This window comes from Bombina bombina, chromosome 6, assembly GCF_027579735.1.
Source record: "Bombina bombina isolate aBomBom1 chromosome 6, aBomBom1.pri, whole genome shotgun sequence".
Lineage (NCBI taxonomy): Eukaryota > Metazoa > Chordata > Amphibia > Anura > Bombinatoridae > Bombina > Bombina bombina.
The window spans coordinates 376804594-376827109 of record NC_069504.1 but is presented as its reverse complement, the minus strand read 5'-3'; the positions used below and the strand labels follow the sequence as shown (position 1 = coordinate 376827109).

Here is a 22516-nt window from a genome sequence, read left to right as displayed (position 1 = left end):
TGTATGATCTCTCATAGACTTCTATTACCAGAGGGTTTTGTATGGTCTCTCATAGACATTTATTATTAGAGGGTTTGTATGGTCTCTCATAGACATCTATTACCAGAGGGTTTTGTATAGTCTCTCATAGACTTCTTTTACCCGAGGGTTTTGTATGGTCTCTCATAGACTTCTTTTACCAGAGGGTTTTGTATGGTCTCTCATAGACATCTATTACCAGAGGGTTTTGTATGGTCTCTTATATACATTTATTAACCAAGGGTTTTGTATGGTCTCTTATAGACATCTATTACCAGAGGGTTATGTATGGTCTCTCATAGACATCTATTACCAGAGGGTTTTGTATGGTCTCTTATATACATTTATTACCCAAGGGTTTTGTATGGTCTCTTATAGACTTCTTTTACCAGAGGGTTTTGTATGGTCTCTCATAGACATCTATTACTCAAGGGTTTTGTATGGTCTCTCATAGACATCTATTACTCAAGGGTTTTGTATGGTCTCTCATAGACATCTATTACCAGAGGGTTTTGTATGGTCTCTCATAGACATCTATTACCCGAGAACAGCAGAACAAAAATTGAAGCTCAATAAATTACACATTATCAACTGTCGTGCTGCTTACATTTTTTAACTCCAGTTGTAATTTTTAAATGTTTGCTGCATTTGTTCATTCTTAACAAATGTCACATTTTAATTGAATATGCTGACATTCAGAATATCAGAATAAACAGGCAGATGTTTATATATTTTTCATTGTAATCTTGCTATATTGTGACATAAGTAAAAGCATTTCATATTTGTCTGAATCAAAATAAGTTAAAGGGGTCAAATAGTGACATTTGAGATACACAGCAGTGTACTGTAAAGATTATTAGACACATTGTGCTTCCGTTTGCACATTACCAATTATTAGGTGCTATAGGACATGGTATTTATCCTTCTTGTCAGTAATGTCACATATCAGTGTGGTAATTCAGTGTAATTTATTTGTACAGATGTGTTACACACGAATTGCCTAATACTGAGATCCCACAATACACACAGTATACTCACCAGTAGATCAGTGTTTCCAAGATATCTTTTCCATTGCGATCGTATTGTCCTCTGACCCCCAATATCCCACACTGATAATTTCAAACCTTGAGCTTGGACACTTTTGATATTAAATCCCTTGGAGGAAAGAATATCGGAAAGAAAAATATACAAATATGTATAAAAACTTTAACTTTCTGCTATACTATTATCATAATTTTGTGATCCTTAAACCCTAAATACTATTGTTTTGACAGAATATGCCATGTGAGTTCATGAAAAACAATATAAAAAAATATAGAGACAGCATAGGAAACTTAGAAGGCATTATCATAAAATAAACTAAAATAGTATGATTCATTAAAGAGACAGTCAACACCAGAATTTGTGTTGTTTAAAAAGATAAAATATCCCTTTATTACCCATTCCCCAGTTTGGCATAACCAACACAGTTATAAAAATACAGTTTTTACCTATGTGAATACCTTGTATCTAAGCCTCTGCAAACTGCCTCCTTATTTCAGTTCTTTTGACAGACTTGCATTTTAGCCAATCAGTGCTTACTCCTAGGTAACTTTATGTGTGTGGGCTCAATGTTATCTAGATGACACACATGAACTAACGCCTTCTAGTGGGGGAAAAACTGTCAAATTGCATTCACATAAGAGGCAGCCTTCAGGTCTAAGAAATTAGCATATGAACCTCCTAGGTTTAGCTTTCAACTAAGAATACCAAGAGAACAAAACAAAATTGGTGATAAAAGTAAATTGGAAAGTTGTTTAAAATGACATGCCCTATTTAAATAATGAAAGTTTATTTTGGACTTGACTGTCCCTTTAAGGTTTGTAATAAGTGTTTTCTTTATTTCTATTGATCTTGTAAACCAGAGTTCTCCATCGTTTTCAGGTAAGGAGTAACAAGGGAATTTTTCTCACTTTGAGAACAATGATCTCATTTTTAAAATACTAATGACTGGAAACAAAACTCACAGTACTTATAAGTGAGGGCAGAACTACCATTGAAGCACCAGGGCCCAAGTGGTGGAGGGGGGGCATAGCAGCTAGTCTATCAGAATGTGTACAACCCTAATGCAGGGTACTTTTTTTTATTTATGCAGGTTGCAGGTCCATATATTTATCTATACATCTATGTATCTATCCGCAAAATCATTATACAGAGCAGCATGTATATTATTACTTACTACTGAGTTAAAGAGACACTAAACCCAAATTTTTTCTTTCATGATTCAGCTAGAGCATGCAATTTTAAGCAACTTTCTAATTTACTACTATTATCAATGTTTCTTTGTTCTCTTGCTATCTTTATTTGAAAAAGAAGGCATCTAAGCTTTTTTCTTGGTTCAGAACTCTGGACAGCAGTTTTTGATTGGTGGATGAATTTATCCAAAAATCAGCAAGGACAACCTAGGTTGTTCACCAAAAATGGGCCGGCATCTAAACTTACATTCTTGCATTTCAAATAAAGATACCAAGAGAATAAAGAAAATTTGATAATAGGAGTAAATTAGAAAGTTGCTTAAAATTTCATGCTCTATCTGAATCATGAAAGAAAACAATTTGGTTTCAGTGTCCCTTTAACTTTTGGGTGGGCCCCAACAAAAATTTTGCACCAGCGCTCTCTGTTGAGTAGGTCTGCTACTGCTTATAAGTAAACAGTCTTCAAATGATCCGTCCTTTAGCGAGATATGTGTTACTTTCTGTTGTCCCAAGTGGCAGGTACTCTCCCTGGCAGTGTGTGGTGCAGTTACATGTCAGTATCATTTTACAGACTAAATCAGACACACATGGGGATCTCTATGTACATTTAAAGGGACAGTATACACTCATTTTCATATAACTGCATGTAATAGACACTACTATAAAGAATAAGATGCACAGATACGGATATAAAAATCCAGCATAAAATGGTTTAAAAACGTACTTAGAAGCTTTCAGTTTAGCTCTGTTGAAAAGGTTACTGGAAAGCCCACTGCAAGTGGGAAATAAGACACTCCCCCCCCCTTCTTTAGGAAACGAAAAGACCCTTTACACAAACAGGAGCAAGCTGGAGTAGGTAGCTGACGGTATTCAAATAAAACTTTGGGGCTTGGCTAGTAGTCTGAAAATCAGAGCAATGTTATTTAAAAATAAGCAAAACTATACATTTTTTTTAAAAAACAAACTTTATGGGCTTTATAAATAGATCATCTACAAAACATTTATGCAAAGAAAAATGAGTGTATAATGGCCCTTTAAGGCTTGAAGAAAGTTCAGAATGCTGCAGATTAAACCCAAATAGTATTTAGGCGGGTGATGTGGAGGGTGAAAGAAAAAGCAGCGGATTGTAACAGTGTTTTCAATCATTGTTTACAGATCCCTCATTATTCCATCTTTCATTCTCATCTATTACCATGTTTTACCTCCACTGCTATTCTACTCTCAATTTCACTGTATTATTTTCCCCTGTTAATCAAACTCTTCCCCCATTCTTGACTGACAAGGACAACTAGCAATTAGCTGGGCACAAGCAAAGCTTTACTATGAGCTATACAGAAGAAACCTGAAGGACACCATGAAAATACACAGTAAAGAGGCTGACAGGAGTAAGCATATTGTTCTAGGTAAAGGCAGAAGAGAAAGGTTCACTAATGTTTAAACAATCCAGTTTTTAAAAAAGAAAGGTGACATGAGGAAGAGGAAGGGTAAGCAAGGTGTTGCTTCCTTTTAGTGTATATTCACCTACTGTGGTAGAAAAACATGAGCTGGCTCAGCTAACTTACCTGTGTTGGTGTGATGTTGTTTATTTCTTCCAGTGCAAGTTGGGTCAGAATCGTTGTTTTGCCGGCATTGTCTAAGCCAAGCAACACAATTCTTATATCATCTGAATTTATATCTTCTACACTTTTCAGTTCTTCTACAAGGGACAACAAACCCTGAAAACACAATTGCTAAGATTTACAAAATGGCTACAATTATTAAAAATCTAACTTTTATACTAAAAGAACATGTTTCACAAATAATTTTCTAATATATTGCGGTGTCACAATCCTCCAGTGCATTATAGTATCAATTTAAAGTCACAATACTTTGGCATCTTATTTATGTAAAATGTTCTACAAAAAGCAAGGACTGATATTGGGAAAAAATGGATTGAAAATAGAGGCACAAAAGACAGGATTAATAAGAAGAATGTAGATGGATCTTGGAATTGACAATATTATTCTGGGCAGAAATAACAAAAGGACCAGCAAATATAGGGGCAAGCTTCTTAGAGGTAGAAGAAAAGTTATTTATGACAGACACAGTTTGTCCCCAAAAGTAGGTGCATGGTTAAACAAATGGTCACCACAAGCCTTATATTGATCCTGGGCTGAGGGAATGTTCTTCCCAGTCATTTGAAAACATTAGATGTTCAGCAACCTCTGGAACTGCTCAGCAATTGGCTGGAAAATCAGGATAAAAGACATGATGGAAGTCATATTTGGTAAAGAATGAGGATACTGCATGGGGCAAGGTAAGCAAGTAGACAGAAATGGCAACACAACTTTTGCCTCATACTTTAATTGTCTCGGTCTTTTCTTTGTTCTACAGATTGTATGGGGAAGAAAGGGATATCTGAAGATGAACTAATCTGTAGAACTCTGAAGATTGAACTGACCATTAAATTGAAAATTCTCTTAAGAAACAATGTAACCATGGGATCCATATAACCTGATGTTCTCCTGAGTAAACAAACATTGGCTTCAGCAGCAGATGGCAATGATCCAAGGACACAACACCTTGTAAATTACAAGATATTTATGTTGCCTTGCTATAGAATGATTTTAAACCAAAATTTAAAACCAAATGGGAGGGGGCTATCACAGAGTGATATCTGGTTGAACATGAATTGGATAAATTAAATTAAATAACAGGTGAGATATCCAAAATGAGTGAGGAGTTAAAACGTTATGAAGTGAAAGATTTCCAAAAATCCTATAAAAAAATAAAAGGGAGGTAGAAAAAAATTGCTAAATTTATTTCTGAAAGAAAGGAAAGAAAAATAGCCAGATTATGCAAATGATAAAGTTTACCTCTGGTCTCACAGTAAATAATACTGATTCTGATTTTTCTGACAAAGAAGGAGACAATACAGATAATGAAGTATTGGATAATGGAAATATGGAAATATAATATATTTTAAAAAATAGGATTAAACCCCACTCTAATAACCCCAATGTCCCTTTAGGAGTAGAAGAACAAGAAGGGGAAGGAAAAGTCCCTGCACAAGGAGACAGTTGAGGTTCCATCAGAAATCCCAGAACAACAAAAAATAAGGAATTCTGAATTAAACATTATTAACCTTTCTGACAAGACACTTTCAGATACACAGATCTCAGTCCCTGAAAAATGTTTGTCATTTGTTCCCACGACTAACATTTAAATTTGAGGATAATAATCCCTTAGTGACCAGATAATGTTTTAATTTTCTTACCGTTAGGGACCAGGGCTATTTTTACATTTCTGCAGTGTTTGTGTTTAGCTGTAATTTTCCTCTTACTCATTTACTGTACCCACACACATATTATATACCGTTTTCTCGCCATTAAATTTAATTTTTTAAGATACCATTATTTTTTTTATCATATCTTATCATTTACTATAAAGAAAATTATAAAATATTATGAAAAAAAGAATGGAAAAAAACACACTTTTTCTAACTTTGACCCCCAAAATCTCTTACGCATCTAAAGCCACCAAAAAATTCCCATGCTAAATAGTTTCTCCATTTTCTCCTGAAATTAGAAATACCCAATGTTTACATGTTCTTTGCTTTTTTTGCAAGTTATAGGGCAATAAGTACAAGTAGCACTATTTCCAAACCATTCTTTTTTTTCAAAATTAGCGATAATTACATTGTAACACTGATATCTGTCAGGAATTCCTGAATAACCCTTCACACACACACACACACACATATACATATATATATATATACAGGGAGTGCAGAATTATTAGGCAAATTAGTATTTTGACCACATCATCCTCTTTATGCATGTTGTCTTACTCCAAGCTGTATAGGCTCGAAAGCCTACTACCAATTAAGCATATTAGGTGATGCGCATCTCTGTAATGAGAAGGGGTGTGGTCTAATGACATCAACACCCTATATCAGGTGTGCATAATTATTAGGCAACTTCCTTTCCTTTGGCAAAATGGGTCAAAAGAAGGACTTGACAGGCTCAGAAAAGTCAAAAATAGTGAGATATCTTGCAGAGGGATGCAGCACTCTTAAAATTGCAAAGCTTCTGAAGCGTGATCATCGAACAATCAAGCGTTTCATTCAAAATAGTCAACAGGGTCGCAAGAAGCGTGTGGAAAAACCAAGGCGCAAAATAACTGCCCATGAACTGATAAAAATCAAGCGTGCAGCTGCCAAGATGCCACTTGCCACAAGTTTGGCCATATTTCAGAGCTGCAACATCACTGGAGTGCCCAAAAGCACAAGGTGTGCAATACTCAGAGACATGGCCAAGGTAAGAAAGGCTGAAAGACGACCACCACTGAACAAGACACACAAGCTGAAACGTCAAGACTGGGCCAAGAAATATCTCAAGACTGATTTTTCTAAGGTTTTATGGACTGATGAAATGAGAGTGAGTCTTGATGGGCCAGATGGATGGGCCCGTGGCTGGATTGGTAAAGGGCAGAGAGCTCCAGTCCGACTCAGACGCCAGCAAGGTGGAGGTGGAGTACTGGTTTGGGCTGGTATCATCAAAGATGAGCTTGTGGGGCCTTTTCGGGTTGAGGATGGAGTCAAGCTCAACTCCCAGTCCTACTGCCAGTTTCTGGAAGACACCTTCTTCAAGCAGTGGTACAGGAAGAAGTCTGCATCCTTCAAGAAAAACATGATTTTCATGCAGGACAATGCTCCATCACACGCGTCCAAGTACTCCACAGCGTGGCTGGCAAGAAAGGGTATAAAAGAAGAAAATCTAATGACATGGCCTCCTTGTTCACCTGATCTGAACCCCATTGAGAACCTGTGGTCCATCATCAAATGTGAGATTTACAAGGAGGGAAAACAGTACACCTCTCTGAACAGTGTCTGGGAGGCTGTGGTTGCTGCTGCACGCAATGTTGATGGTGAACAGATCAAAACACTGACAGAATCCATGGATGGCAGGCTTTTGAGTGTCCTTGCAAAGAAAGGTGGCTATATTGGTCACTGATTTGTTTTTGTTTTGTTTTTGAATGTCAGAAATGTATATTTGTGAATGTTGAGATGTTATATTGGTTTCACTGGTAAAAATAAATAATTGAAATGGGTATATATTTGTTTTTTGTTAAGTTGCCTAATAATTATGCACAGTAATAGTCACCTGCACACACAGATATCGCCCTAAAATAGCTATAACTAAAAACAAACTAAAAACTACTTCCAAAACTATTCAGCTTTGATATTAATGAGTTTTTTGGGTTCATTGAGAACATGGTTGTTGTTCAATAATAAAATTAATCCTCAAAAATACAACTTGCCTAATAATTCTGCACTCCCTGTATATTAGTAGACAGATCTAGGACCATGTTGGTACATTTAATGCCACCATTTCACCGCCAAATGCGATCAAATAAATTTTTTTTTTTAACTTTCACAAACTTTAGGTTTCTCACTGAAATTATTTACAAACAGCTTGTGCAATTATGACATACATGGTTGTAAATGCTTCTCTAGGATCCCCTTTCAGAAATAGCAGACATTTATGGCTTTGGCATTACTTTTTGGTAATTAGAAGGCCGCTAAATTACGCTGCGCACCACACTTGTATTATGCTCAGCAGTGAAGGGGTAAATTAGGTAGCTTGTAGTGTTAATTTTAGCTTTAGTGTAGAGATCAACCTCCCACCTGACACATCCCATCCCCTGATCCCTCCCTGACAACTCTCAAACAGCTCTCTTCCCTCCCCCACCTCACAATTGTCACTGCCATCTTAAGTGCTGGCAGAAAGTCAGCCAGTACTAAATTAAAAGGCATTTTTTTTAATATTTACTCTGCAGTGCTAGATCCCCCCTTAGCCCCTAACCTCCCTAACAGCTCTCTTCCCTCCCCCAACTCACAATTGTCACTGCCATCTTAAGTACTGGCAGAAAGTCAGCCAGTACTAAATTAAAAGGCATTTTTTTTAAATATTTATTCTGCAGTGTTGGATCCCCCCTTAGCCCCTAACCTCCCTAACCCCCCCCAAACAGCTCTCTAACCCTCCCCCCTCTACCTATATGCCGCCATCTTGGGTACTGGCAACTGTCTTCCAGTACCCAGTTTGCTGAACAAAATGTTTTTTTATTATTATTTTTTATCTAAAAACTAATGTTTCTGTAGTTGAGCCCCCCTCAATTTCCTACCCCCGCCCAGATCCCTTTCAACATTAATTCCCCCCTCCCTCTCCCTCCTTCCCATACATTTGAATGCATTTAAATGCATTCCTCCTGCCCCTTCGTGCGCTCCAACACAATTGTGCGCACTTGAGGGACACAGGATGAGGCATCACTGCAATACCTTGAATGCGTCTGGAAGCGATCACGATCGCTTCCACTGTATGAACCCCCAGAGGACGTGCCAGGCACGTCCTTGGTCATTAACGACCGTTTTTTTTCTTGTAGGATGTGCCTGGCACGTCCTTGTTCATTAAGAGTTTAAGGATGTCCACTTATTTACTAGAAAAGTTTGACTTAAAAATAATTTAAAAAGTGATAGCAAATATGAAACACTAAATACTGCTGATCAGCAAGCAGTAAATGATCAGGTATCACTGTTGGAGGAATTTGAAAAATTGATAGGTACATCCACTGACACCAACTGGTGTACAATTTTGAACTTAAAATCTCACTTTGTCCCCCCCCTCCCCGTAATATATCACCACAAACTGTAACTTTTTAAAATATGGTTTTTAAATATATCTTGTCCATGAACACTTAAAAATATAGGGCGCGATCCGATATACGGCGCAGATTTTGGCGCAAGCATGGAAACCTGCGCCGCCCGTAGTTTCACCTCGCACATCGGGCTATTACATATACGGCACCGACAGTTGCTAAAGTACCGTAAGTCGGACAAACTAGCGATGTCCAGAAATAAGCGTAAGTAAAATATATCTTGTCCATGAACACTTAAAAATATAGGGCGCGATCCGATATACGGCGCAGATTTTGGCGCAAGCGTGGAAACCTGCGCCGCCCGTAGTTTCACCTCGCACATCGGGCTATTACATATACGGCACCGACAGTTGCTAAAGTACCGTAAGTCGGACAAACTAGCGATGTCCAGAAATAAGCGTAAGTACAAATTTCTGGAGTCGTCAGTGACTTACGGCACTTTAGAAACTGCCGCCACCTAAAAAAACTAACTAAAGTCTTAAATCTCCCATAACTGTCTAACACGCCTCCCAAAAATAGCCCGACACGTATACCTCTCTATCCGCAATCCCCCCTCTCACTCCTAACAATAAATGTATTAAGCCCTAGACCGACAACCCCCCACAACGCAATAAGCCTAATTATTAACCCCTAAACCGCCAAAGCCCACACCGCAATAAACCTATCCTAGTATTAACCCCTAAACCGCCGCCCCCGGCCCCCACCGCCACCTACATTAAATGTATTACCCCCTAATCTGACCCCCTACACCGCCGCCACCTATATTAACCCCTAATCTGAGCCCCCTACACCGCCGCCACCTATATTAACTATATTAACCGCTAATCTGAGCCCCCAACACTGCCACCACCTATATTAACTATATTAACCCCTAAACCTAAGTCTAACCCTAACACCCCCTAACTTAGTTATTATTTAAATAAATCTAAATAATATTAATATTATTAACTAAATTATTCCTATTTAAAACTAAATACTTACCTGTAAAATAAACCCTAAGATAGCTACAATATAATTAATAATTACATTGTAGCTATTTTAGGGTTTATATTTATTTTACTAGGTAACTTTGTATTTATTTTAACTAGGTACAATAGCTATTAAATAGTTAATAACTATGTAATAGCTACCTAGTTAAAATAATTACAAAATTACCTGTAAAATAAATCCTAACCTAAGTTACAAATATACCTAACACTACTCTATCAATAAATTAATTAAATAAACTACAATTATCTAAACTGAAATACAATTAAATAAACTAAACTATATTACCAAAACCCCCCCACTAAATTACAAAAAATAAAAAAAGATTACAAGAATTTTAAGCTAATTACACCTAATCTAAGCCCCCTAATAAAATAAAAAAAAACCCCCAAACTAATAAAATTTCCCTACCCTAAACTAAATTTAAAAAGTAATCAGCTCTATTACCAGCCCTTAAAGGGGCCTTTTGCGGGGCATTGCCCCAAAGTAATCAGCTTTTACCTGTAAAAAAAAAAAAGAACAACCCACCACCCACACACCCCTACTCTAAAACCCACGCAATCCCCCCTTAAAAAAAAACCTAAGTCTAACCCCCAAGTGGTCCTTACCTGTCCTGAAGACCAGCGGAGAAGGTCCTGTTCCAGGCGGTGAAGTCTTCTTCCAAGCGGCGACCTCTTCTTCTTCCAGGAACCAGCTGGCGCGGAGCGGAGGAGTTGAAGACCGATGACCGCGGAGCTGATGACCGTCTACTCTGGAACTGAAGACTGGGCGATGCTGGACCTGAAGATCGGCGATGCTGGAACTGAAGACCGCGGAGCCATGGAGCGTGGAGGATCCTCTTCATACGATCTCCGCCGTACACTAAATAGGAATTCAAAGTACATGATTAAAAATTGCGTCCCTTGAATTCCTATTGGCTGATTTGAGCCTTCAAATTCAAATCAGCCAATCGGATGAGAGCTACTGTAATTCTATTGGCTGATTTGAATAGCCAATAGAATAAGAGCTACTGACATTCTATTGGCTATTCAAATCAGCCAATAGAATTACAGTAGCTCTCATCCGATTGGCTGATTTGAATTTGAAGGCTCAAATCAGCCAATAGGAATTCAAGGGACGCCATTTTAAATCGTGTACCTTGAATTCCTTTTCAGTGTACGGCGGAGATCGTATGAAGAGGATCCTCCACGCTCCATGGCTCCACGGTCTTCAGTTCCAGCATCGCCGATCTTCAGTTCCAGCATCGCTGGTCTTCAGTTCCACAGTGGACGGTCTTCAGCTTCGCGGTCATCGGTCTTCAACTCCTCCGCTCCGCTCCGCGCCGGCTGGTTCCTGGAAGAAGAAGAGGTCGCCGCTTGGAAGAAGACTTCACCGCCTGGAACAGGACCTTCTCCGCCGGTCTTCAGGACAGGTAAGGAGCACTTGAGTGTTAGACTTTTTTTTTTTTTTAAGGGGGGGATCGGTTGAGTTTTAGAGTAGGGGTGTGTGGGTGGTGGGTTGTAATGGGGGGGTGTTCTTTTTTTTACAGGTAAAAGAGCTGATTACTTTGGGGCAATGCCCCGCAAAAGTCCCTTCTAAGGGCTATAGTTTAGGAAAATGTTATTATTTTGGGGGGCTTTTTTATTTTATTAGGGGGCTTAGATTAGGTGTAATTAGATTAAAATTCTTGTAATATTTTTTTATTTTTTGTAATTTAGTGTGTTTTTTTTGTAATATAGTTTAGTTTATTTAATTGTATTTTAGTTTAGATAATTGTATTTTTTTAATTAATTTATTGATAGTGTAGTGTTAGGTGTAATGGTAACAGGTTAGGATTTATTTTACAGGTAATTTTGTAATTATTTTAACTAGGTAGCTATTAAATAGTTATTAACTATTTAATAGCTATTGTACCTAGTTAAAATAAATACAAAGTTACCTGTAAAATAAATATAAACCCTAAAATAGCTACAATGTAATTATTAATTATATTGTAGCTATCTTAGGGTTTATTTTATAGGTAAGTATTTAGTTGTAAATAGGAATAATTTAGTTAATAATATTAATATTATTTAGATTTATTTAAATAATTAAGTTAGGGGGTGTTAGGGTTAGACTTAGGTTTAGGGGTTAATATAGGTGGCGGCAGTGTAGGGGGCTCAGATTAGGGGTTAATATAGTTAATATAGGTGGCGGCGGTGTAGGGGGCTCAGATTAGGAGTTAATAAAGTTAATATAGGTGGCGGCGGTGTAGGGGGCTCTGATTAGGTGTTAATATAGTTAATATAGGTGGCAGCGGTGTAGGGGGCTCAGATTAGGGGTTAATATAGTTAATATAGGGGGCGGCGGTGTAGGGGGCTCAGATTAGGGGTTAATACATTTAATGTAAGTGGCGGCGGTTTAGGGGTTAAACACTTTATTAGGGATTGCGGTGGGGGATTGCGGTTGACAGGTAGATAGATATTGCACATGCGTTAGGTTTTATTTTGCAGGCATTTTAGGGAGTTACGGGGCTCCAATACTCGGCGTAAGGCTTGCTATGCCTGTATTTTGTTTTGAGGTAAAAATGGAGTAAGATTTCTCCATTTTCGCTACGTAAGTCCTTTCACTGTATATTGGATACCAAACTGCGCGGGTTTTGTATGTTAGCCTATGGGTAGAAAAAACTACGGGCGAAGGCAGAAATATACGAGCGTAACTTCTATGTTACACCGTATATGTGATACCAAACCCGCGCAAAATTTGGCGTCGCCGGCTTCTGCGGGCGACGCTGCACATCGGATGGGGCCCATAGCTTTGAAGGCAATCTGACTAGGAGTAAGAGACTGGCCCTCATGGAGATAAAAAATTGGACACATGTACAAATTCAGCAAACTGATAAGTGGGGCTACATAATGATTTGGCCAACTGAATTTTATATTCAGGATTCAAAAAGACAGCTGATAAATGAAAACCATTATAAACGCCTACTGGGTAAGCCAGATAAACAGAAATTTACATATAGGAGAGCTCGAAATTTGAGTGAACAACTCACCTATAGTCACTTTGAAATGCTAATAAGACGCCAATTTATAATGGCTCTATTACATGTGGTGGATGTAAAATATGTACACACATGGAGAAAATAACAAGTGATCACCGATCATATATTGTGTGTTGTGTGCATGTGGCATGTTTTACGTTGGCATGACGACAAGAACACTAGGTACAAGGATGACTAACCATCTTACAACAGTCGCTAAACATTTTTTAAACTTTCATGGTGGGAGCACAAAGAGAAACTGTGATTGGATATTAGGGGAGGTGAAATTAAAACAGTGTTATTGCAGAGGGAGTCAAAGCGGATTTTCCGTATCAATACTTTAATACCATATAGTATGAATGATAACAATAATTATTGGATATTTCATTATGCCCCAGGTGGCAGATTTTTTATTTTTACGGTGTAATAAAAGTGGGTTATATATCCCACAGAGCAAAGAGGGTATTATAATTTGGAGGATCTCTTATATAAGTCTTACGGCTAGATTTAGAGTTTTGTCGGTAAAGACCCGCGTAGCTAACGCCAGCTTTTTTCTGGCTGCACCATAAAAATAACTCTGGTATTGAGAGTCCACATAAAGGCTGCGTTAGGCTCCAAAAAAGGAGCGTAGAGCATTTTTAACGCAACTTCAACTCTCGATACCAGAGTTGCTTACGCAAGCGGCCAGCCTCAAAAATGTGCTCGTGCACGATTCCCCCATAGGAAACAATGGGGCTGTTTGAGCTGAAAAAAAACCTAACACCTGCAAAAAAGCCGCGTTCAGCTCTTAACGCAGCCCCATTGTTTGCTATGCGTAAACACTTCCTATGTCTGCACCTAACACCCTAACATGTACCCCGAGTCTAAACACCCCTAACCTTACACTTATTAACCCCTATTCTGCCGCCCCCGCTATCGCTGACCCCTGCATATTTTTTAACCCCTAATCTGCCGCTCCGTAAACCGCCGCTACTTACATTATCCCTATGTACCCCTAATCTGCTGCCCCTAACACCGCCGACCCCTATATTATATTTATTAACCCCTAATCTGCTCCCCACAACGTCGCCTCCACCTGCCTACACTTATTAACCCCTAATCTGCCGACCGGATCTGAGCGCTACTATAATAAAGTTATTAACCCCTAATCTGCCTCACTAACCCTATAATAAATAGTATTAACCCCTAATCTGCCCTCCCTAACATCGCCGACACCTAACTTAAATTATTAACCCCTAATCTGCCGACCGGAGCTCACCGCTATTCTAATAAATGTATTAACTCCTAAAGCTAAGTCTAACCCTAACACTAACACCCCCCTAAGTTAAATATAATTTTAATCTAACGAAATTAATTAACTCTTATTAAATAAATTATTCCTATTTAAAGCTAAATACTTACCTGTAAAATAAATCCTAATATAGCTACAATATAAATTATAATTACATTGTAGCTATTTTAGGATTAATATTTATTTTACAGGTAACTTTGTATTTATTTTAACCAGGTACAATAGCTATTAAATAGTTAAGAACTATTTAATAGTTACCTAGTTAAAATAATTACAACATTACCTGTAAAATAAATCCTAACCTAAGTTACAATTAAACCTAACACTATACTATCATTAAATTAATTAAATAAAATACCTACAATTACCTACAATTAAACCTAACACTACACTATCAATAAATTAATTAAATACAATATCTACAAATAACTACAATGAAATAAACTAACTAAAGTACAAAAAATAAAAAAGAACTAAGTTACAAAAAATTAAAAAATATCTACAAACATAAGAAAAATATTACAACAATTTTAAACTAATTACACCTACTCTAAGCCCCCTAATAAAATAACAAAGACCCCCAAAATAACAAAATGCCCTACCCTATTCTAAATTACTAAAGTTCAAAGCTCTTTTACCTTACCAGCCCTGAACAGGGCCCTTTGCGGGGCATGCCCCAAGAAGTTCAGCTCTTTTGCCTGTAAAAAAAACATACAATACCCCCCCCAACATTACAACCCACCACCCACATACCCCTAATCTAACCCAAACCCCCCTTAAATAAACCTAACACTAAGCCCCTGAAGATCTTCCTACCTTATCTTCACCATACCAGGTTCACCGATCCGTCCTGAAGAGCTCCTCCGATGTCCTGATCCAAGCCCAAGAGGGGGGCTGAAGAGGTCCATGATCCGGCTGAAGTCTTCATCCAAGCGGGAGCTGAAGAGGTCCATGATCCGGATGAAGTCTTCATCCAAGCGGGAGCTGAAGAGGTCCATGATCCGGATGAAGTCTTCTATCAACGGCATCTTCAATCTTCTTTCTTCGGGAGCCATCATCTTCCATCCGACGTGGAACATCCTCTTCTCCCGACGCCTACTAGCCGAATGAAGGTTCCTTTAAGGGACGTCATCCAAGATGGCGTCCCTCGAATTCCGATTGGCTGATAGGATTCTATCAGCCAATCGGAATTAAGGTAGGAAAATTCTGATTGGCTGATGGAATCAGCCAATCAGAATCAAGTTCAATCCGATTGGCTGATCCGATCAGCCAATCAGATTGAGCTCGCATTCTATTGGCTGTTCCGATCAGCCAATAGAATGCGAGCTCAATCTGATTGGCTGATCGGATCAGCCAATCGGATTGAACTTGATTCTGATTGGCTGATTCTATCAGCCAATCAGAATATTCCTACCTTAATTCCGATTGGCTGATAGAATCCTATCAGCCGATCGGAATTCAAGGGACGCCATCTTGGATGACGTCCCTTAAAGGAACCGTCATTCTTCAGTTGGACGTCGCCGGATGAAGATGGGTCCGCGTCGGAGGTCTTCAGGATGGAGCCGGTCCTCATCGGATGAAGATAGAAGATGCCGCTTGGAAGATGATGGTTGCCGGTCCGGATCTACTCTTCTTCCCGGATAGGATGAAGACTTTGGAGCCTCTTCTGAACCTCTTCAGCCACCGGATGATGGATCGCCAGCCCCCGCTTGGGTTGGATGAAGATTTTGGAGCCAGGACGGATCGGTGATACCTGGTGAGGTGAAGACAAGGTAGGATGATCTTCAGGGGCTTAGTGTTAGGTTTATTTAAGGGGGGTTTGGGTTAGATTAGGGGTATGTGGGTGGTGGGTTGTAATGTTGGGGGGGGGTATTGTATGCTTTTTTTTACAGGAAAAAGAGCTGAACTTCTTGTGGCATGCCCCGCAAAGGGCCCTTTTCAGGGCTGGTAAGGTAAAAGAGCTTTGAACTTTAGTAATTTAGAATAGGGTAGGGCATTTTTTATTTTGGGGGTCTTTGTTATTTTATTGGGGGGCTTAGAGTAGGTGTAATTAGTTTAAAATTGTTGTAATATTTATCTTATGTTTGTAAATATTTTTTTATTTTTTGTAACTTAGTTCTTTTTTATTTTTTGTACTTTAGTTAGTTTATTTCATTGTAGCTATTTGTACATATTGTATTTAATTAATTTATTGATAGTGTAATGTTAGGTTTAATTGTAGGTAATTGTAGGTATTTTATTTAATTAATTTAATGATAGTATAGTGTTAGGTTTAATTGTAACTTAGGTTAGGATTTATTTTACAGGTAATTTTGTAATTATTTTAACTAGGTAACTATTAAATAGTTATTAACTATTTAATAGCTATTGTACATGGTTAAAATAATTACAAAGTTGCCTGTAAAATAAATATTAATCCTAAAATAGCTACAATGTAATTATAATTTATATTGTAGCTATATTAGGATTTATTTTACAGGTAAGTATTTAGTTTTAAATAGGAATAATTTATTTAATAAGAGTTAATTAATTTCGTTAGATTAAAATTATATTTAACTTAGGGGGGTGTTAGTGTTAGGGTTAGACTTCGCTTTAGGGGTTAATACATTTATTAGAATAGCGGTGAGCTCCGGTCGGCAGATTAGGGGTTAATGTTTGAAGTTAGGTGTCGGCGATGTTAGGGAGGGCAGATTAGGGGTTAATACTATTTATTATAGGGTTAGTGATGCGGATTAGGGGTTAATAACTTTATTATAGTAGGGGTGCGGTCCGGTCGGCAGATTAGGGGTTAATAAGCATAGGCAGGTGGAGGCGACGTTGTGGGGGGCAGATTAGGGGTTAATAAATATAATATAGGGGTCGGCGGTGTTAGGGGCAGCAGATTAGGGGTACATAGCTATAATGTAGGTGGCGGCGCTTTGCGGTCGGCAGATTAGAGGTTAATAAGTGTAGGCAGGTGGAGGCGACGTTGAGGGGGGCAGATTAGGGGTTAATAAATATAATACAGGGGTCGGCGGTGTTAAAGGCAGCAGATTAGGGGTACATAAGTATAACGGTGGCGGTCGGCAGATTAGGGGTTAAAAATTTTTAATCGAGTGGCAGCGATGTGGGGGGACCTCGGTTTAGGGGTACATAGGTAGTTTATGGGTGTTAGTGTACTTTAGAGTACAGTAGTTAAGAGCTTTATGAACCGGCGTTAGCCCAGAAAGCTCTTAACTACTGACTTTTTTCTGCGGCGGGAGTTTTGTCGTTAGATATCTAACGCTCACTTCAGACACGACTCTAAATACCGGAGTTAGAAAGATCCCATTGAAAAGATAGGATACGCAAATGACGTAAGGGGATCTGCGGTATGGAAAAGTCGCGGCTGAAAAGTGAGCGTTAGACCCTTTTTTGAGTGACTCCAAATACCGGAGTTAGCCTAAAACCAGCGTTAGGAGCCTCTAACGCTGGTTTTCACGGCTAACGCCAAACTCCAAATCTAGGCCTTAGATTGGTAAACTATGAGAAAATACAATACTTTACTTACTAATGCAACATATGGATTAGGCTGTATAATACATGGGAGAAATACAGGAATACTTGACCTGTTACAACATTACCAATATGTGTTTCACAAAGCTCTAAAGACTTTAAGTCTTATCCTGTCTGCAATAGACACATTGTGCCATCTATATTGTTATTGCAATCTTTGCAAAAACGAAAATACTGTATATAAAGATACAATATCCCCTTTAAATACATGTCTAAAACATAGCACAAGGTTGCATACTTTGTTACTAAGGCACAATCTTTTTCTACTATTTTATAGTCACAGTGCCAGTAATTGTAACGTTTTGCTTTGCATAGTGGCCTTGCTATAGAATACCGTAGCATATTTAAAACAAATTAATTTCTTGCTTGCTGTAGTTGTTTTTTTCAATAGCCAAACTCCCATCACTACTTGCATTATTTGGAGGAGCCAATCTGGGCTTGCTTCTGAGAAAGCTTTATTGTTTTCTAATTGTTATCTGCTGAAGCCAATTAGGGACATATATGTAGTAGGGTTAGCCTTGAGTGTACATTTCCTGTTCTGCGAATGAGAAAATCCAAATTTTCATATCTAAATTTCACGAAAAGGGTGAAAATATAAACATTGAAAGTATATTGTAAAACTGTTTTTCCATGCACAACCAAACGTTTGTATAAAAATCTAAAAGTTTTTATTCTCCCTTTAAATAAAATATAAAAATTTCCTGAGATTGATGTCAGACTTGCATGCAATTTTGAGAGACATCAGAAAGCCAAAAAAGTGAGAGGTGGGATATTTAGATTTGATAGAAAAAAACAAGTTCATACAGATTTTTTTTTCAAGTTAGACCTATGAAATAAGTACCATGCAAACCATTTGGAACAAATAAGGAAGATTCAGCTAAATGTGTAAAACAGAGATGGCTTAGTCATGTAATTGTATCAAATGATTTGGAGGAGAGGAAACTAGTGGCACGACGACTGGCAGTTAAATCACGCTTATCATTTTTACATATTGGGCGATGTATTATAAGAAATGGGAGAAAAATCATTCCCAATGGACCTGGCAGAAATGCAGCGATCATGATATAAAGATCAGATAAGAGCCATAGGCCCAGCAAGTCTGCCCGACCTTACCTAACAGTATAAACTTATCTAGTTCGTAGGATAGCCCTATGCTTGTCCCATGCATTTTTAAAGTCCCCCACAGTGTTTGTTGCTACTACCTCTTGAGGAAGTTTATTCCATAAATCAATCACTCTTTCTGTAAAGAAGTGCTTCCTCAAATTACTTCTGAATCTACTACCCTTTAGCTTGAGCTCATGACCCCTTGTTCTTGAATTTTCCATTTTATGTAAAATACCCACAGCCTCAGTTTTACTAAACCCTTTAATGTACTTGAAAGTTGCTATCATATCACCTCTTTCCCTTCTCTCCTCTAAGCTATACATATTTAGGTCATTGAGCCTATCCTGGTAAGTTTTTTATTTTTTAGACCATGTACCATTTTGGTAGCCCTCCTTTGCACAGATTCAAGTTTGTTAATATCCTTCTGAAGATATGGTCTCCAGAACTGCACACAATACTCAAGATGAGGCCTAACTAATGATCTATAAAGTGGCATAAGAACCTTACTATTTCTGCTGCAAATACCTCTACCAATACATCCAAGCATTCTGCTAGCCTTACTCGCTGCATTACTACATTGTTTACTAAGTTTTAAATCATCTGAAATAATAATTCCCAAGTCCTGTTCCTCGTCTGTAACAGTCAGTAAAGTGTCATTGAGTCTGTAATTAACATTTGGATTTTTCTTCCCTAAATGCATTATTTTACACTTTGCTGTGTTAAACTTTAGACCCCAGTCATTTGTCCAATCCTCCAATTGTTGTATATCACTTCTCATTTTGTCTACCCCCCCTGGAACATCCACTCTGTTGCAAATTTTTGTATCATCTGCAAAGAGACATACTTTCCCCTGTAGCCCTTTGCTGATATCGCAGATAAATATGTTACACAAAACAGGCCCCAGAACTGACCCCTGAGGAACACCACTAGTAACAGCCCCCTCTGCTGAATGAACTCCATTTACTAAGACACTTTGTTTTCTGTCCTTAAGCCAGCATTCCACCCAGTTCACAATTTTTGAATCTAGACCAAGGAGATATAGTTTGTGAATAAGTTTATTGTGTGGGACGGTGTCAAATGCTTTGCTGAAATCTAGATATGCTACATCAACTGCTCCTCCCTTGTCTAATACTTTTGTTACATAATCAAAGAAGTCAATTAGATTAGTCTGACATGATCTCCCTGAAGTAAAACCATGCTGATTTTGGTCCTCTAAATTGTTTGTCTTTATGTAAGTCATAATTCTTTCTTTTAAGAGGCTTTCCATTAATTTCCCTACTACTGAAGTTAAACTAACTGGCCTGTAGTTGCCAGATTCTTCTCTACTGCCCTTTTTATGAAGGGGTATTACATTTGCTATTCTCCAATCATCTGGGACAGCTCCTGTTAATAGTGACTGATTAAACAGATCAGTTAATGGGACAGTTAGCACTGATCGAAGTTCTTTTAAAACCCTTGGATGAATATTATCAGGACCCACTGCCTTTGTAATATTTATTTTTGATAATGCTAACAAAACCTCATCCTCTGTAAAAAGATTACTGTTAAGCTTGTTTCTATTTTGCGTTGCATCCCTTAATGTAGACATTGTATCTTCACAATCTTTAGTGAAAACAGAACAGAAGTAATCATTGAGACAGTCTGCAATCTGCTTATCTCCTTCTATTATTCTACCATCAACTGATTTCAATTTTACTATTCCTACCTTATTTTTTCTTCTTTCACTGATATATCTAAAGAATGTTTTGTCACCATGTTTTACTGACTGTGCTATCTTCTCTTCTGCATGAGCTTTAACCTTCCTAATTAACTGCTTAGTCTTTTTTTGTTGGAGTCTCCATATTTTCATATCATCATCTGCTTGTGTGTGTCTGTAATTTTTATAAGCTATCTTTTTTGTCTTTACAGCATGTGCTACTTCTTTGGAAAACCAAATTGGTTTCCGCTTTCTTTTACTTTTACAGACATGTCTAATACAGTGTGCGGTTGCATCTAAAATGGCACCTTTCACAAATTCCCACTGTTCTTGAACCCCTGTAATAAGAGTTTTCCCCTTTAAATAGTTCTTTAGGTATTCTCCCATTAATGAAAAATCTGCCGTCCTAAAGTCTAAAACTTTTGTTTTAGTCTGGGTGGACAGTTCCTGAACATGAATACTAAACCAAACAGATTGATGATCACTGGATCCTAAGTTCTCACCTACAGACACATCTGAAACTGTATCACTGTTTGTAAGTATTAGATCTAATATAGCTTCCTTACGAGTTGGTTCCTTGACTAATTGTTCAAGTGATTCCCCTAGCAGAGATTCAAGAATATACCTGCTTCTAGCCGATCTGGCAGAAGGAATATATATCACATATATATCACATATAAAGATTATATATAATGGCCAGTGAATAAAAACGTTGAATAAGTATTTAAAGGGACAGTCTACTGTTTAATAAGATAGATAATCCCTTTATATATGTTATATTGATACACTTTTAACCTATTTGATTACCTTGTATCTAAGCCTCTGCAGACTACCCCCTTATTTCAGTTCTTTGGACAGGCTTCCATTTTAGCCAATCACTGCCCTCTTATAAGTAACTCCACGGGCGTGAGCACAATGTTATCTATATGGCACACATGAACTAATGCCCTCTAGCTGTGAGAAACTGTCAAAATGCATTCAGATAAGAAGCCTCCTTCAAGAGCTTTGAAATTAGCATATGGACCTGCCTAGGTTTACATTTCAACAAAGAATACCAAGAGAACAAAGCAAATTTGTTGATAAAAGTAAACTGGAAATTAGTTTAAAATTACGTGCCCTATCTGAATCATGAAAGTTTAATTTTGACTAGACTGTCCTTTTAATAGGGAGGCAGGATAAAACCTACAAATTCTAACATGAAATTTGTGCATTGCAGAACTCTTCTTTTGTGTTTTTTAGTGCTCCTTTAAGAGTAAAATAGCGTCATTTTAATGTACCACTATAAAATGACTCAGAAGGTTATGGATTCTAAAAAAGCTCTGAAATAGTAAATGACAGCTTTTTAAAGATGGGAGAGCATTGCTATATAACGGTTTCATGAGATAGAGACAAATGGAAAGAGAAATAAAGAGTGGTTACACTGTAAGCTAGAATTTCTAAAGATATTAAATTAAGTTTTTCAAATTCTTCCAGTATGGCATCATGAGAGAAATTTGTTGGGCATTAATATGTTTGTAAAGTTAGAACTTAAACTCAATGTTCCTATAGGCTTCTATATGCTCCTTAGACAGTTTATATAGAACAGTTGTTAAACGTTCCTTTATCAAATAAAAATAGGGAACTAGCTATATATACATTGTAAAGGGCTGCACATATATTCATTATATTTGCTCAGAGCTCAAGTTGCATGGACATAACATACCTTTTTAACTCCGCCCATGCTGCAGCATCCTCCGTGGGGTTTTACTCTGGAAATATAATTTTTCTGGAAATCACTCCTGAGTTCACATTTGAGAATAGCTGTCTGGCAAACCTTCCTGCTGCCCACACTGTGTATTCAGTGTGAAAAGGTAAGGATAGTGGAAGGATTAGGAAGCCAGATTTAGCTGCTGTTTCTGCGTTTGTCTCAGTATTAAATAATTATGTGATTAATCCCACAGCCATCTGTTACCACT

At 37.8% G+C, this 22516-nt stretch overlaps 1 protein-coding gene across 1 annotated transcript in view; it reads right to left on the bottom strand.

Moving 5' to 3' along the window:
* The window catches only part of LOC128664442 (ADP-ribosylation factor-like protein 3), a 35618-nt gene extending 13337 nt beyond the window's left edge, over positions 1-22281 (bottom strand). Inside the window, exons 1-3 of the mRNA XM_053719274.1 lie at positions 22264-22281; positions 3815-3967; positions 1057-1173 (exon numbers count right to left, since the gene is read on the bottom strand). Coding sequence (XP_053575249.1) covers positions 1057-1173; positions 3815-3967; positions 22264-22281 — 288 coding nt within the window. The remainder of the gene's footprint in view (positions 1-1056; positions 1174-3814; positions 3968-22263) is intronic.
* Positions 22282-22516: the final 235 nt, after the last annotated feature.